The following is an 18,141-nucleotide window of genomic DNA, read 5'->3' as shown; positions in this document are numbered from 1 at the left end:
CTGTCTTCACACGCGGTGTGAAGGGGTCAGGCACAGGCGGTGCCGAGTTGCAGGGCGCTGCAGGTACCGGTGATGGGCAGCGTTGGACCGGCGGGGCAGACGTCAGGCGTGAGGCGGGCAGACGTCAGGCATCAGATGTCAGACGTCAGGTGCAGCAGGTAGAGGCGACGGGGAGCGTTCGACAGGCGTGGCGGACGTCAGCGTCTGACGCAGGCGGGCAGACGCTAGGTGTGGACGAAAGCGAGCGCAGGTACAGACGACGTGGCAAGCGTGACAGGCGCAGGTACAGGCGGGCGACGGCTGCTGCGATAGGCGTACGAAGGACAGGTGCAGACGGGCGCAGCGACGAGCGACGGGTTCAGCGGCTGGCAGCTGGCGTGGGGGAAGACGATCCATAGACGACACGATCGACGCCGCTCTTTTCCGCTCTCTCTCTCTCTCTCTCTCTCTCTCTCTCTCTCTCTCTCTCTCTCTCTCTCTCTCTCTCTCTCTCTCTCTCTCTCTCTCTCTCTCTCTCTCTCTCTCTCTCTCTCTCTCTCTCTCTCTCTCTCTCTCTCTCTCTCTCTCTCTCTCTCTCTCTCTCTCTCTCTCTCTCTCTCTCTCTCTCTCTCTCTCTCTCTCTCTCTCTCTCTCTCTCTCTCTCTCTCTCTCTCTCTCTCTCTCTCTCTCTCTCTCTCTCTCTCTCTCTCTCTCTCTCTCTCTCTCTCTCTCTCTCTCTCTCTCTCTCTCTCTCTCTCTCTCTCTCTCTCTCTCTCTCTCTCTCTCTCTCTCTCTCTCTCTCTCTCTCTCTCTCTCTCTCTCTCTCTCTCTCTCTCTCTCTCTCTCTCTCTCTCTCTCTCTCTCTCTCTCTCTCTCTCTCTCTCTCTCTCTCTCTCTCTCTCTCTCTCTCTCTCTCTCTCTCTCTCTCTCTCTCTCTCTCTCTCTCTCTCTCTCTCTCTCTCTCTCTCTCTCTCTCTCTCTCTCTCTCTCTCTCTCTCTCTCTCTCTCTCTCTCTCACACAGCCAGCCTAAAGCTTTCTTATCCTCTCAGAATATGAATCCCGAAGCTGCTTAAGCCTCTCTCAATGAGACTAGCACAAAGAAGAGAACCCAAGCCAAATATTGGTGGCATCAAGTGAAGATCTTACACAAGTACAATAGTAAAAAAGGTAGTGCTAGGTGGTGGATGTCCCATTACTATGCCATTGAAAAAGAGGGATCAGTAGAAAGGGTAAAAGCCCATCTACTTGGTCTTAGTGGAACTGGGATTAAGGCTTGCGTCAAGATCCCTATGGAGGAGCATGTTCGAATGAACAAAGAGCACAAAATGTTTCAAGAATCAAGGACTCCTTGAAATCCCTTTGCTATTCCAACATCAAGGCAACCCACTAACGCAACCTGTGAACCTCATGCACATTGAGACGGAGAAAGCCAATCTTCTTTCTCTAGTGGAGGTGATTCTAATTGCGACATCTTCTCGACCAACCTCTTAAGGCAATTCTTGTGGAATGCAATAGTAGCCCGTTTTTTTAATTCTTGTGGGATACCTTTCAATGTTGTGTGATCTTCTTTCTTAAAGGAGATGGTCGGAGATCTTGCTCAATTTGGCCCCACCTACATACCACCCATATATGATGCCTTGCAGGAAAAGCTTCGAGGATGAGGTCTCGAGCATTAAAGAGACCATACAACCAATAAAGCAAAGGTGGAGCTCATATGGTGTATCACTACTAGGTGATGGATGGACAAATGTATGCAATCATTATTTGCAGGGAGTGCTTGTAGCTTGTCGTAGCAAAGTACTGTCCACAAAGTGTGGTCCACGACAGAAGACAGCTCTTGTCTTATGCGAGCTTTGAAGGTTGTGGAATATGTGAAACCACAGAATGTTATGCAATTTGTATCAGATGTAGAGGCTACCAATAGAACAGCAAGTGGCTTATTAAAGAGCAAGTATCCTACTATCACATGGAATCCATGCATGGCCATTGGTGCTTTGCCTTGGGTAAAAACCATTATCACTATAGGTAAGGAAATAGTCACATTCATCGCTCATCACAATTTCTCATTTGCATTATACACGAAGTTTGCAAAGAAAGAGTTCTTGAAGTATTCAGAGACCAGATTTGCATATAACTTTATAATGCTTTGTCATTTGTGCAACATGCGACTAGCATTGAAGAAAATGGTGGCTGGTCCAAAATGGGAGGGTTGGCCTACTTCTCGCACAATTATGGCACAATTGTTCTATACCACCATCACCCAAGAGGATTATTGGTGAGACCTGAAACATTTACTTCTTCTGTGCTTGCCCATTGTGAAGTTATTGCATCATGTGGATAGTGATGTTCCCTATATTGGGAAGATTTATGAGGCAAAGGATCAGATGATAGCAAACACCTGATCCATTAAGATAGATAATGCTAGATTACAAGAGATTGAAGAACTTGCGGTAAGTAGGTGGAATCTGTATTACTCTCCATTACATTGTGCAGCTTATGCATTGGATCCTGAGTTCCAACACAAGGGAAAAGTTCTTCAAGCAAATGCAGAGGTGGTGCAAGGTTGGAATTCAACTCCTCAGAAGTTGATTCCTACTCCTAAGGAATGCAGGTTGGTGAAAGATCAAAGATCAACTTGCAAACTTTCGTAATGAGGAGGGAATTTTTGGGTGGCCTAATGCTCAACATGATAGGTAATCCCATCTACATTTTTAAAATATTTATGCAACTTTTCTTTAGTATTATAATTTGAATCAATAAGGAATTATTTTCTCAATGTTGTATTTATCTTGCAAATTCCATGTTGGTGTTGTGCCTTGGTGGGAGGACTATGGAGCAGACTCCAATGAGCTACAAAACTTGGCTATCAAGATTCTTGGCCAAGCTCGCTCATCATTAGCACTAGAGGGGCTTTGGAGTACCTTTAGTCACATCCATATAAGGAAAAGAAATAACATTGGGCTTCACAGAACAGGTGACCTTGTTCTTATCAATGCAAATCTACATTTGTTTACAAAAATGAAGTCAGAGTATTCTTGAGACGTGTAAATAGGCTTTCATAAAAGTGAGTAGGATTCTAGGTTTGTGCAAGATGTCGATGATGAGGAGGAGGATGAAGAGGATCTGCCTACCCCAATCGAAGACCATGAAATGGAAGAGGAAGAGGGAGATGGAGAGGAGAAGGAACCATGAGATGATAATTAGGCATCAATCACTTTTCTTTTTGCATTATGCACTTATTTAGAATTGTTCCTTCTTTGCAATTAGCATATGAATTATGTTTCAAAATCCTTATACGCATCAAAAAGCTTCTTTCAGCTTATGCCTTCTATAGAGCTCTTTCAAAACTTGAAAATTAGAAAGCTTCGATTTTGAGTATGAAACTTGTGATCTATATAGTAACTTCTAAGCACCTAGGCTCTCTCTCTCTCTCTCTCTCTCCCCCCGTAAAGAGAATTGAATTTAGTGAATATTTACATCAAACCATCAGGTCAACATTCTCTCTGTATCTCTTACTTTCTATTACATCAGACCATCAGGTCAACATACTCTGTCTCTCACATTCTCTCTTTGTCTAATATTTACATGAGGTCTGCAAGCTCTCAAAACAACTAGAACAACCTATTACATGAACAACACTAATAAATCACACGAAAGGAACAGCTAGAGTAGAGTGAACAATCACCAAGCAAGGAGCAGCAATATCCCAAAGAACCAAGTCAGGTGATATCATAGAAGAGATTTGACATAACGCTAATCCACGCACACGGGCCACATGCCCATGGATGCCCGATGCTGAATCAAAAATAAAGGCATAGCAAGTATGCCATATATGCCACAGGGCTGTCCATCTAAGGAAATGGAATAGGAAGAAACAGTCTGAACGCAAAGAGGGCATAGAGGACATGTTTCCCATAATCCACGAACAAACAGGTATGCGGTGCTGAGTTACCGAGGATGACACACGGGAAATGAAATTCCAAATCTGTCGCGCAATAGGGCAAGAGACAAAGAGGTGAAGCAATGTCTCATCACATGTAGTACAGAAAACACAACGACCTGGAGAGATCTTTCGGGCACGAAGCATCTCTCCTGTTGGAAGACCCCCAATGAGCAGCCTCCACATGAACACTTTACCCTGATACGGAACCTTAGACTTCCAAAGCTGGATAAATCGTTCCCGCCACTTCTTTTTACTATCCCTAAGATGCCATAACTTATTAACTTTCCCCGTGACCCATCTCTTAGTTTCCACCATCTGATGATATATCTGATTAACTGACCTTTTCTCAAAATCATCAAGAAGTATAAACATCCAATCACGCCATGGATCCACTGGCTGTAACGCAAGCAAAGGAGAGAACCTCTGAAGATTGTCCTATATGGACGACCAAATGTCCCTGTATCCAGGAGGCACCCTAAAGTACTGACGAATACACCTAAAAGACTAAAGACGGGGCTCCCTAGGAATAACACCATCACGGACAGTCTTCAACCCTAACCTAGCCATCCAATTGAACTTGTCTCGCTGCAAATCCTTTTGTGGCCAATACAACCACCTTGAAGAAGCCACTATTTCTCCTTGCAGTGAATTTTCCTCCTTACGAGTATCCGGAGGACGCCAAACTACAAAACGAAGCATCTCCTACCAAGAAGTAATCAAATGAGAAAGGAGAGAAGATTGGGAGACCTTTATATGCCTCGTAGAATTAAGAGCATGTCACCAGGAAGCATGAATAACCGTGCTACCATGAGAGATGCCAGTCTTTTCTATGAAGAATTCGACAACATTTGACCAGGGGTGAAACTGAATGCAAAGACTCTGCAAAAGGAATAGCCTCAAAGCGGCCATATGCAAGTTAACATCCAACAAAGCTGCACCCCCCATCCTCTTCGGAGTGGTCACATGCTACCACGAGATCCATACGTGCCCCAAGCAATTGCCTTTCTTTTTCCACAACATAAATCTGATACGCTGGACAAAATCCAAAAGGGACTTCTTAGTCCAAGGAAGCAATGGCAGAAAGAACGAAATCATACTGATCATAATACATTGAGCCACTTTTAGTCTAACATGTAGAGGCCAACTCTGAGATCTCCAGTACATGAACCTGTCATGAATTCAGGATCCAATCTAGCAAGGCACAAGAAGCAACCTCCACACCAATAGGATATCCCAAGTGTCTGGTTATATTGCCCCTTGGGATCACAATTCCATTCCGGCCCAAGGCCTGCAGATCATTCTCCGTACAGGAGAGAGGGGTGGATTTCTGAGTATTAATCTGCATGCCCGATGCCAAAGCAAAAAGATTCCAAGCCACCATTGCCCGATTAACATTAATACGATCCGCCTTAAGGAACATAAAAGAATCATCTACCAAAGATTGGCCCACAAGCTAGTCACTATCGGGAAGAGTTAAGCCAGCAATCTCTCCTTGAGCTGCCAACTTATCCAATAATGAGAGCATCGGGTGAGTTACAAAAGCAAACAGCAAAGGGCTGAGAGGACAGCCTTGCTGAAGAAACCGAGACAAGGCAATTTCCTCCATAATCCCTCCATTAAGAGCAATACGAGCCACAGCACCTTGACTGATGGTATCAACTAGAGAAATCATGTAGGACCCAAAACCCATTGTAGACATTAATTGCCGCAAAAATGACCAGCTAACATGATCAAATGCCTTCTCAATATCTAGCTGAAGCATAACAACATGCTGGCTAGAAGCTTTGGCATAATCAATTCCTAGTTGACCATTCAAAATGTTGTGCATTATATTCCAACCTTTAATGAAACCGTATTGACATGGATGAATGAGGTGCAGAAATAATTTCTACAATCTGTTGGCAATAATTTTGGAGAAGATTTTATATAACGATCCCGTAATTCAAATGGATCTCCAGTGTTTCAAAGAGGTCGAAGAGGGAACCTTGGGCAACAACCTGATGACAGCAATCTTCCAATCTGAAGGCATCATACCAGAGTTCCACACCTGCTGACACAAAGCGAGTTAATGGGTCCTTTAGCAGTTGCACATTGGATGAAAACAGCTCATTAGGAAGCCAAGCTCGGACTTTTCCTTCCAGGAAAGTGGGACAGCACTTCTTCCACTTCATCTTCAGAAATATCAACCTCCATTAAAGGCACCCATTCTGGTTTGACCTGATTACTAACCAGGTTACAAATATATGTTCAAGCAGAGAGAACAACTTCGGAAAGAATCTCTTGTTGACCCAACAAGGCCCTATAAAAGTCAACAGTCATCCGAATAATGGAGGCAAAATCAATTACCATATCACCTTGCCCATCCTTTAAGCATACAATATTTTCCCAAGCATATTTTTGATGCAGACGAGCAAAAAATTGATGAGTTTGATAGTTGTTATCATGTAAAGCTTCCGCTTTGGACAACAATTTGTATTTTGCAAATTCCTCTTCTTGAAGAGATTGCACCCTGCATTTCAACCATTCAATGCATGTGAGGAAGTCATCGTTGGAATCCCCAATCTAACACAGAGACAAAGAATGAGCTAATAAAGACTGAGCATGCTACAATTCTGCTCGAAACGAGGAAACATGCCGAATACCATATTGTCGGGATAATGGCACATTATCCCTATGACCCCATGCTTCCATCCTTGTAGATAAGACCTTCGAGCTAAAAGAAGCTATCAGTTGCTAAACACCTTCCAAAAACTGATTTTGCTGCAAAAAAGATTGATTAAAGCGAAGAGGCAACTGGGCAAGGAGAGCCTTAAATGCATGAACAGGTCTTTGACTCATTTCCAAGACCAAAGGGTAATGATCTGACAAAACATGTTGTCTTTCCACCCGCATATCAATGACTGAAGGAAGAAAAGAATCACTTTGGCATATGTAAATCCTATCCAATCTGGCCCAAGTATTCGGATGCTGAAAAGAACAATAAGTATATCCGACTTGTGAAGAATACATCCAGGACCACATGTCCTGTTTCAAAGATGCCGCTGCAAGAGCATCCCAAGCCTGTCGCTCACAGGACCATCCATAATCGAATGCAGAGAGGTCATCTAATCCGCAAAAACACAAGCATTAAAATCACCCATGACAAAGCCTTGACGAGTCATGGCAAGGCAGTGAAGATCAAAGCTAACGACGTTCCCTTGCATTAAAAGGAGCATACACACCTACAATCCACAAAACCTCTCCCTCAAATTATTTCAAGAATCAAAAAGTGGCCATGAGGTTCCTGAGAGACCAACGATGGTTGTAGGGAGGATTTGACAGCCAACATAACTCTCAATCTATGCAAAGATCGACCACTAAAGAAAACTACATAATCCTTATATACATAAGAAGTTCTAGCCAAAGCGTGTTGTTTATGCTCCACAGCACAAAAAACATTTGAAACCAGTCTTCCTTTTTGGAATGGGTGGTGATAACCTGATTTAAGAGTAAATTACAGCAATAAATAAATGCACATAAAATGAAATACACACTTTAGCATAACATTCTTGGACAGTAGACACCCTGTTGGCCCCAAAACTGACGCCCCTCGTGGTATTTCTTTAGCTTTCATTCAATTGGAAGGAGTACAACTTGAGATTCTTCAATCTCCTCATGCTAACCAATTGCTCTTGCTGTCATAAATGACCAGCAAGCCTTTTGGGTCATTTGCCCCTTGATTCACCCAGGACTTCTTCTCCAATTTGACCTTTGGCTGGCCAAATGCTGCCCCAAATCAATTCGGGATGGGTTGGCTCCTGAAATCCCTTGATAATCTTCAATTATCAACTGCTGATTTCAGTCCCTTGAGCCTTCAATCTCTTGCACAGATCCCAAGGTGACTGCTAAACCCTAATTTCTGCTGTAAATTAGGGTTTACTGCAGAAATTACAGATCGGCCCACCAAAAATGGCTGAGATCTCCTCCGAATGGTTGAGAATTGCTAAGAATGGCTGAGCATAGGCTGGAGGAGATGAGAGAATGCTGTAGAGAGAGAAAATTTTGAGATTTGTCGCAAAGAACTGATCAAAATCAGCTGCTGCCCTGCTGTACCAGCCCCAAACGGATGCACCAACAACAATAGGAGCATCAAAGGGAGAAACTGCATCAGCAGCAATTGCCAGCTTCCCAAGGTCAAGAATATGCAATCTCCATCACCAAAATGGTCTCCAATGGTTGGGAATTGGCTCCAAAAGCTGGCAGCAACAGTCCAACACCTCTTTCCAACAGCTCCAAAATGAAAAAACGAGATTTCCCTCTCCCTTCAGCCCTATTTATCCTTTCCCCCACTTGCATGGGAAAGTTTTGCCAAGTGGCAGCTTTCTTAACCCATTTTCAGTAATTTCCAGCCATTTAATTAATTTTCGAAATTAATTAATTCTAAAAATTAATTAAGCCCTTAATCCATGCCTAGAAAATTAACCTTGCCTATCCAAAAATTAATTGGCTAGGCCATTTGCAATCCAAAGTGGTCCCATGCATTAATTAACCCTTGGATAAGAAAAAACCCATTAATTAATGCCTAGTCCCTAGTGTCACCACTGACACTTAATGGCCAATTAATGGTCCTAGGGGCAAACTGACACCAAAATTCACCTAGAATCTAACAAATGTAACTTGTTACAACTTTTTACCTTTGACACCCATCTTTTTCACAGGGTCCTTCGGCCTTCAATTGTGAAAAAGTAGCTTGCACCTCACATGTGCAACACATGTGCATCTTTTAATTGCACATTTGATTAATCCTTTAATCAAATGTCAATTAAACATAAACAAAGCATCAAATTTTCACGTCCTCATGACTCTGTGTGTGTGTGTGTGTGTGTGTGCGCGCGCGCGCAAGGGTGGGTCTGCTCTCTTTATCAGTGCACAGGGCTAGATTGCACATGGGATAGAAGCATGTCTGGACCACAAGCTCTGTATAGGGGCGCTCAGAGGGAGCGCTGAAGAAGGCTCAGACAGCAGGCCTGATTCTGCCTAGGGCAGAGCTGTCCCTTCTCCCAACGCAGTGTCTGTGTCTTAGGAACAAATCAGGGCGCCACACGAACAGGTTGCAGGCGTGCAAGGGCAGAGCTCGCGGACGACAGGTTGCAGGCGTGCAGGGGCAGAGCTCGTGGACGACAGGTTGCAAGCGTGCAGGTGCAAAGCTCACGGAAGACAGAAACCGAGCAAACGAACACACAAAAGCAGGGACTCGCAGTACCTTGATCCGTCTGCGCCCAGGAAGAATAGGCCAGAGTGCAACAGCAGTATGGGAGGCAAAACAAGACGGGCCGCCGTCAAGCGTGGCGCAATCCACAGATAGTAGCGGAACAGGAACAGGGGTGAGGCGGCTTCAGATCAAGCTCCATCTCTTTTTCGTAAAAGGTAGATCAAGCTCCATCTCTCTCTCTCTCTCTCTCTCTCTCTCCTTGAAATTGCCATTTTCGTTTTCCATTTCCCCATTTCCCTCAACTAGGCTTTGATGATAATTTTAAAGATATATTCCCCAAAAAGTGATTGTTGGTTGAATATTGGTGTGCTTTGTCAAGAGAATTTCCAAGAAGTTTTCTCAACATGTAGTACCATGTTCTTGCAAAAAAGGATACAATGTTGCCCAGTTTCTTGGAGCAAGAACAGTCCTTGACCCTTATGAGATTTCACACATCTTGACATCGTGATTGACTCATTGGCAATTGGTGACTTTCTTCCTAAGAGTTTTATTTATGCATATGACTCCTAAATTACCTAAAGCAATTGGAGAGAGGTCCTCCAAATATTCAATTTCTCTAAAGATTTATTTAAGGAGTGCTCCAGTTGGGTTAACATTGGCAACAAACAGAACAACATCGACCAAGTCAGATTGCCTAGACACATACACCTAGGATTTTGGCAACTATCACAAACTTCTAGCTAGCTTTTCAGTACAATTTGTATGCACCAGATATTGGTCTTTGTTAACACTCTTGTTAACTGAAATCATAAGATTTTTGCAACTTGGATTTACAATTACTGTTTGATCGGTCTTTGTATCAATGTTTGCATAATTGTTTTGGACTACAACAGATACATCAATCCCATCAAGATTTTTCTTTTATTCTCTATATTTTCCTTTCTTCAATGGATCTATCACATTGAAAGCTCTTTACCTTGTACATTGCAAGGAAGAATGTGTGGGTTTTCACCTCTTTCAATTTTCCCATCCATAACATGCAGTATTCAGAGAAAAATATATGCACTAAGGGGTAAATGCTCATCTTATTTTTCTTATGCAGCCTGTGTTATATAATCTTGTAATTGTTTTTGGATGAAAATTGCATATCCAAAGTCTCGCAAGGTAAACATCCCAGGCTTGATGGATCGAAGAATGCCAGGAACAGAAGCAGGAGAATCTGGAAGAACTCGTATCAAATTCACTTGGTGTCAGTGAACATATTGTCGAGTCAGACTCTTCCGCTCAAATCATTTTCTGCAGACAATTATAATAATTTTCTGGATATCCAAAGGACCAGCAAAATTGCAATGTGGTTAACATAGTGTGTCATAACAAAATTCCAGTCATCAAAAGTCAATGTGCAGTCACGTGGTCACCTGAAATTCCAGTCAACAAAAGTCAAGGTGCAGTCACATGCTCCTCTGAAAGGGCCACTACAGAGGTCAGAATAAGTGTGAGACCCCTCATATTAACTGCACAGAGATGTTCCTCTCCATATCCTTGAGTCCACAAACCTATGCCCCTCATATCTTTGAGTTCACAAACCTGTGCCCCTCTAATCAATTGAGAAACTGTTTGACAAGTCATGCTTTGGTGCTCTCCAGCCTTGCAGAAAGATTTGTCTGCTACTCTGAACAGTCATCCATCCTCTATTCTCACTATTACTTTGAAAAAAGCAATGTTGCTCGCTTAAAAGTGCAAAAAATCAGTTACAAGAATATAAAGAAAATGGGGAACATCTTCTTATACCTTTCACTTTTGTGATAATCCTTCAACAGATCTACAAGGCGAGCATCACGTGCAGTATGTTCAATCACCTGTAAGTGTTGCAAGTTTGAGTGGAGGAGGTGAAAAATGCCAAAAGTAAAGATTGAGAACACAAAAACACCAAAAGACAAAGACAACCGTTCTTGTTCCAAATATCTAATATTTTCAAAATATCCATTAATATGTTCCAGGGACTGACCTCTACAATTTGCATAACGGCATGATTTGCAGCAAGGTCTTGTGATCCCACAATTACCTGTCAAATCATATTTGTGAGCAATAAATCATCATCTCAACTTAACTGGTCATACAGCACTTCCAACCTTATGAAAAACAGCAATGTCTACAACAACATGCACACAAAAGACTGTAGCACAAATACACTATATTGCAATAAGCATGATAGATGACAAGTTTCCAGCAATGCAGTAGTAATCAAGGCAAATACTCAAACACGCCTATAAAGTGATATTTGAATGTGACACTAAAATAAAAAAAGCAAACTTTTTAAGTCCAGAAGGCACTACAGGTTCCAGGGGTTCTAATATGGGTTTCATGGCATTGAAGACTTGTACAAGGCTTATCTTACATGTTCACCTCATGGGGATTTTTCCGAGGTTTATTTTCTTTGCTGAATTGAATAGAAGGAGTGATGTAAGTTTATGTTAACTGCCTGTAGATCAGATCTACAAGCCTGTTTTGGCAGCAAGAAGAAAATGTGGGTTGAGAGCAAAGAGTGGGTCCCTCTAGGCCACAAGATGTTGATGACCAGCAAGGAGATGAAGAATATGACGACCAGTTTAAGGCTCGGTTGAGGACAATAGCTGACATCTTTATTCAGTTGGCCAAGGATACTCAGTTCGCAAGATTCTTGAACTCTCCAAAGGACAACAAGGACAGAAAAAGATGTCATCGTCTAAAACCCTGACCCTTGGGACAACGAGAAGCTCCCAAAGAAGAGCCATTGCAACATCAAGATGCACCAAAAGTTGATGATGAGCAAAAGCAACTAGTGTCAGTGGGGCAAGACACACAAATGCAAGGGCATCTTGATAGTCCCAATCCAATGGATTTTGGACAGCAAGGCATGCATGCAAATATGGGGCACCCGGGGTACCTTGGTGGTGGTACGGTATTCCCTGCTATGGCCAGTCAAGAACTGCATATAGGGATGTATGGTACACATCCTTATAGTATGCAGCAACTAATACATGGAATGCAAGGCCCAATGTATCAGGGTATGGTAGTATGGTCATGATGTCTAGGACACAAAGTGACACATATGGTAATACATTTGCACCCCGCGGTCTATATAGGACTCAAGGAATGAATGTTGATCAAGAGGGCCAACAAAAGACGATGACGAGGGTGGTAAAGGGATGGAGTTTGAGGCCTTCAATGGTGTGCAAGATAGACTGAAGCCTTGACTTGCATTCAATAGTTTGATGTGGCCTACTAGAGAGGCATCTGCAATGAATTTTCTAAGATTCAAAAGGCAATCAAATTTTTGAAGGGGAATGCATTGCAGTGGTGGTCCATGCTTCTATTGCAAGATAGAGCACCATCCACATGAGTAGAATTTAAGCAAATGCTTGATTCTACTTGGTTGACGAGCACCTTTTGAAGTATATATGACAACTGCTTGGAATAAATTGAATGCATCACAACATAAAAAATCTACAGCACTATAATAACAAGTTTTGGGAGGTATTGTTATTCGTTACTTCTTATCATGTTGTCTATTGAGAAACCAAGTCATTCAATACATTTCTTCTCCTTCATTCCTATTTTGATTTCCATTTATAGCCCAAAAAGACTTTATTCGGATCATTATTTGGTGTCAAGGCACCACCCAAGAGAGCCGAGGCGCCGCCCGAGAGACTTCAATGGGTGCCACTCAAGAGAGTTGGAGCGCCACTCGAGACAATCAATGACTATAAATACGGCCCTAACTTGTTAGCCTACCTATATCAGACTATCATCTCCTAGTTGTGAGCTAGTGTCAAAGTCGAATAGAGACATAGGAGCTCTTGCAGTTTAGGTGCATTTTCTTTCTTTCTCAGCTTCCTGTGTGCACTCCTAGGCCAGTTTTTGCTTTCCACAATCTGCCTATACCTACCGGACATTGTCATTGTCATCTAGGATTTTTCCAAGGTCTCCCCTATTTCTTTCTTCAATGACCAGCATTTATGGCCCCTACAAGAGCAGGTCGGCCAGTTTTTTGGTGATTGGGCTATTTATAGCCACACCCCCCACTTGGCAGACACACACTCTTCGATCTTCAGTCTTCCATTTGCAAGTGCACACTCCAACACTTCATGCTTGGTAGTGCCATCGTTATCAGCCTGATCCGGTGTCCCCCATTGACGCTTTGGACTGCATGCAAGGACTAACCAATCCATCCCCATTGTATCCACATTCTTCTTCACTCAGTGCAATATTCTTCCTTCATCTCTCTCTCTCTCTCTCTCTCTCTCTCTCTCCATAGGGCCCACCTTTTCTATGCGAGAGGCAGCAGACACTAGATTGACTCGCAGATATACAACACTAGGTGGTTTGGAGAAGATGTGCTCACATGTGCAATTCCAAGAACCCCGCACCAAGCTATGGCTCTTCAATGCACTGGTCACATCCACACCACTTTATGGAGTACAGATATGAGGACCTAGTCTTGACCACCGTAGCAAATCACGGCACACATATGACGGATGGAGGTCGATGGAGAAACCCCTAGTGTCCATGATATCCAAGATGATCAGATGTAAGGCCTCAGTGCCACATGAGATAATTAAAGCCGAGCCAGCAGCTACACCGATTGTGGTAGAGGCCCTCACCCCATCGATCGCATAAATACATAGCCTATGGGACTTACCCAAACACAGATATGCATGGTTGGCCCTTGAGTCCTCCAAGCAGCTTGCCAAAGAGGGTGATACTTCATGTTGGTATGCACAGATGTCGACCTAGTTTGAGTTGCATGGCTTTAGCATGGACAAGTTACCCCCCTTCCAGTACTCCCTTGATGCACCATCTCTTGATCTGAGTAGGTTAGAGATTCGCAAGATCATCACGATGGATCTTACCCAATTGGATATCAGGCGGACATGGTTGATGCCAGGGTAGGAGCTAGGGACAAAGATGGCTTTCTACCGCATGCATTTCCTTCATACTACAGATGATGGATTTATTGTTCACTCGAGATACATGGACACCCACCTTTCCCATGGGATTAGATGTACTATTGGCCACTTGTGCACCTCCTCATATCAACTAGAGATGGAGACTCACAGATATAGATCCATCCCACCAGAGCAACGCATATGCCAAATATGCCAATTAGACCCAGAGACAAACGAGCATTGTATTTGCCGCTGCCCAGCGTATTATGAGGTCCGTGGTCGTTTCCACTGTCTCTTTAGAGACGGATTTGGACCACTATCCAGAGTCGTGGATTTTACCCATCAACGATGCCTTGGCCTCTTTCTTCTTGAGATACGACGGCTTCATGACATGCGCCTCAGGAATACAGCTGCTCCAAGACATCGAGGCCCTTCACAGAGGCAGTTCACAGACTTCTTTGCAAAGGAGCCACAGTCCACATGAGAGCCTCTCTCACCGCCACAATCCACACACAGACAAGGAGTACTGATTGATCGAGCTGTTCAACTTAGCTGATCTAGACGTCCTAGGCCTCGACACAGACACCGACGACACCTTCATAGGCGGATACAGGGGATTATTGCTCGGGCTAGAGCTAGGTCCTCCATACCCACATGAGATTGTACCATTTGGAGCTCATTGTTACTAGATAGAGCTCTATGTTTTACACAGCCATAGTTAGTTTCCTTTCTTATTTTGCTTTGTGCTACATACATATTTTGCCCAGATAGTTGTACCATCATACACATGATTGTAACTCATGGTCTCAGAGGTCATTTTGGCCTTTTGTAGACGTTAATATATCATTTCATTTCATTTCATTTCTCTCTCCATCTTTCTCTTCCGTCACGCACTCTCACGTGGTATCATCACCTAAGTGAGGATAGAGTCTAGAGATTTCTTGCAAAAGAGCAATTTTTCATCGTGTAGGAGCAGCCCAAATCTTCAAAATGCAGATTTTTAACTTGCATTCAGTTTATAGCCCGTACTAATGGTCCACTACTCGTTTGACCATCCTAACAGCCAAGTGATAACATCCAGGACCCAATGATAGCATCCAAGGATTAGGTGGTCCCCCATTTTCTGCATTTTGCAACAAACTTAAATTTGTGTTTTGAAGGCGGTAGCTTTCTAGCATAAGCAACAATCTCCTGGTGTAAGCTACCCCCTTCTGGTGGCATGCAACAACCTTTCTATAACTACTGCAACTTTTTGGGTGATTGCAAGATCGAAGATGTCTTACCAATTCACGTGCTTTGATAACTTAGAGGAGGAGCTTATTTCCAAACACTCTTCTAAATGCAAACACGATTATCGCAATTACAGTCAACGAGTCGACAAGAGGAATCTCCCATTAGCACCCATCCCCCTTCTATTCATCTACCATAGAAGGCTCCATCCTCGGTGCAAATCTCGTCCTTGATACCCTCGATGTAGGTGCCTATCTTACCTTCATTACCCAGAGAAGACAAACTCAATAGTTCCAACTACTCGTTGTGGTCGCATAAGGTGAAGTGCATTTTCGACACCTTTGATCTTTGGGCTCTTGTTTCAAATTCCATCCCCCGTCCTAAGGAGAATCCAATAGATGGGACTTCTATGGACTAAGCAACCTTGTGGAATCTCGGCTCAACTCTTGAGCCCGATCCTTTCTCTTTATGAGTTTGCAAGATTTTGTCCTTGTGCATGTTCACAAGTTGAAGATCGTGGCAGAAGTGTGGACAAAGCTTGCATCTTTGTATCAACACAAGATGTTTGCCCACAAGATTTCCCTTGAGAAGAAGTTGCGGTTGCTCTGTCTCGACGATTCCTCCTCTATGAAGAAGCACATCATGAAGATGGAGGACATAAGAGGAGAGCTTGCCTCTCTTAGTGAGATGGTATCCTTTTAAAACATGGCTATGATTCTTTGACTCAACTACCATCTCCTCGGTTTAATATCTTCTACACTACCTTATCACATCGAGGACCTGTGAGATACTCTTATGGGTGGATTTTTTACCGCTTGTCTTGGAGCATGATGAGCAACTCAAAGAGGTTGGGGCCAGTGGTTCTAGCTCCACCAATGCCTTTACTGTGGGTAGAGGTGGAGGAAATAAGAAGAAGGCGCATGCCAAGGATAAGAAACAAGAGGACAAGAAGGAGAAGAAGCCCAAGCGCCCACATTGTGGGAAGGGCACTCATCCTGAAGAGAAGTGTTGGAAAAAGTGGCCGCATTTGAGGCCAAAAGATAAGGATTCGAAGGATACGAAGGCTGCCCTGGCGAGGACAAGTCTATCTTTGTGCATGTATTTGCTAAGAAGGATACAACTCTTACTTCATCTGCTCAAGAGAAACCTTGGCTCATTGATAGCCAAGCCTCTTCTCACATGACCTACAGACAGGATTGGCTTCAAACTCTAAGTGCCAGATGGGGCACAATCACCATTGGTGACAACTCTACCATTCCCATTCAAGTAGGGACTATTCCTTTATTGCCAGCCAAATAGTCTTCTTTGGCCAAAGTTCTCTATGTACCGGATTTAGGTTTTAACCTATTGTTGTTCATGGTCCCACATGGCTTGGTAGTCGTGTGGTATTTGCACAGGATGCAGCAACAATGGAGGATGCTTCTACAAGTGCCATTCTTTGGATAGGATCCCTGAAGGATGGGCTTTACATGCTCACAACCTTAGCCACGAGGTCTTCCCACAAGCCTGGGCTGCTTTGGCATGCTTGTTATGGTCATCTAGATCTTAACGCTATACGACGGGCTTCTCGAAAGAAGATGTTGGAGCAACTTCCTGATTTCCCTTCTATTCACACTTTGTGCCCTAGCTATTTGAGGGGCAAGCAACATATGCAACCTCATCACAGGTGCCACTCGGAGGCTTCTACTCTTCTTGAGTTGGTTTATACCCATCTTTGCGGACCTATGAACACGGCCTTCCTTGGAAAACCAAGTATTTAATGTTGATTATGTTAGCAGTCGTATGTGCCTTGTGTGGTCATCTCCTATCTGTGAGCCTCAATCTGAGTCAAACGAGGATATTAGGAGCTCTGGCATTATCTTTGTTTGGCATTTTATGTGTTTTAGACACTTTAGATGGAGGGCACATTAGTGCATTTCTTTTTGTGCACTTTGGGCTATGTTTCACGAATTTAACCACGTTCACGATTTTCCCTCTTTTTCGCCTATATATAGGCAGCCTATCCTCCCACTTTCATTATCCATTTATCCATCAGTGATCCTTCGTAATCAGCCAGCCCTCCTCATTCTCTCATCCCCCTACTACTATCCGGCGCCCACACTGACACATAGAGCTGTGTGTTGGGGCTAACCATTGCAACCTTGTACCTTCAGCCATTGCAATCACATTGTTTTCTCTCTTGCGCTCTCTCTTTGATGACTCCTCTCCGTGTTCACTTTTCTCTTTCCATTGTGCACTCTCACATGGTATTAGAGCCACACATGGGAATGAGAGATCTTGAAGAAGAGTGTGCTATCCATGACAAAACTTGCCAAGCGTCATCCCCACGAGCTGTAAATCTTGTGTTTAGAGTCAAACAAGGCATAGCAGCCTGTTTCCAGCCCTTTACTGCTGCATTTATCGGAGAGCAGATTTTCGTTTTTGGCCTCGAGAACTTCTGGCAGATTGGGCGGCTTCAATCTGCACCATTTCCAGGCAGTCTTGGTCCTTTACCAGCCCTTGGATTTTCTGTGTTTCCACATTGAAACCATGTTTTCCTCTGCATTTACTACTCCCTTTCTCTACCCAACATTGTGTGTTCCCTTCGGCATCGAATACCCCCATCTACCTTGCCCCAATCAATCTTCTTCTATACCATGGCCTGACAATCCCCAATTATCCTGAGGATAGCTCTTATTGGTCACCTTTATTCCAGTGGCAGCAGCATCTTCTTTGATTTCTTGCATGTATTTCTTAAAGGACAGATATGGTTGACGTGTATGCTATGGAGAATCATGTGGTTCGGGATCCTTTTGACCAACCACCATCTCCTTACTCTTTCCTGTTATATTCTTCCAAGGCTTCTTGTCCCCAACTGGCATTAATGGCA

The 18,141-nt window shown here is 43.5% G+C and overlaps 1 protein-coding gene across 3 annotated transcripts in view; it reads right to left on the bottom strand.

Moving 5' to 3' along the window:
* STRS1 (DEA(D/H)-box RNA helicase family protein) overlaps positions 1–18,141 on the bottom strand; it is a 105,146-nt gene that overhangs the window by 26,876 nt on the left and 60,129 nt on the right. For all 3 annotated transcript variants that reach the window (XM_087681383.1, XM_087681381.1, XM_087681382.1), the window contains exons 7-8: positions 11,123–11,179; positions 10,906–10,973 (exon numbers count right to left, since the gene is read on the bottom strand). In XM_087681383.1, coding sequence (XP_087537509.1) covers positions 10,906–10,973; positions 11,123–11,179 — 125 coding nt within the window. The remainder of the gene's footprint in view (positions 1–10,905; positions 10,974–11,122; positions 11,180–18,141) is intronic.

Source organism: Lygodium microphyllum, chromosome 7 (assembly GCF_053477565.2).
Source record: "Lygodium microphyllum isolate KBCC chromosome 7, Lygodium_microphyllum_v1.1.10, whole genome shotgun sequence".
Classification (NCBI taxonomy): domain Eukaryota; kingdom Viridiplantae; phylum Streptophyta; class Polypodiopsida; order Schizaeales; family Lygodiaceae; genus Lygodium; species Lygodium microphyllum.
The sequence above is the reverse complement of the archived record's forward strand: the minus strand, read 5'-3'. Positions and strand labels throughout refer to the sequence as shown.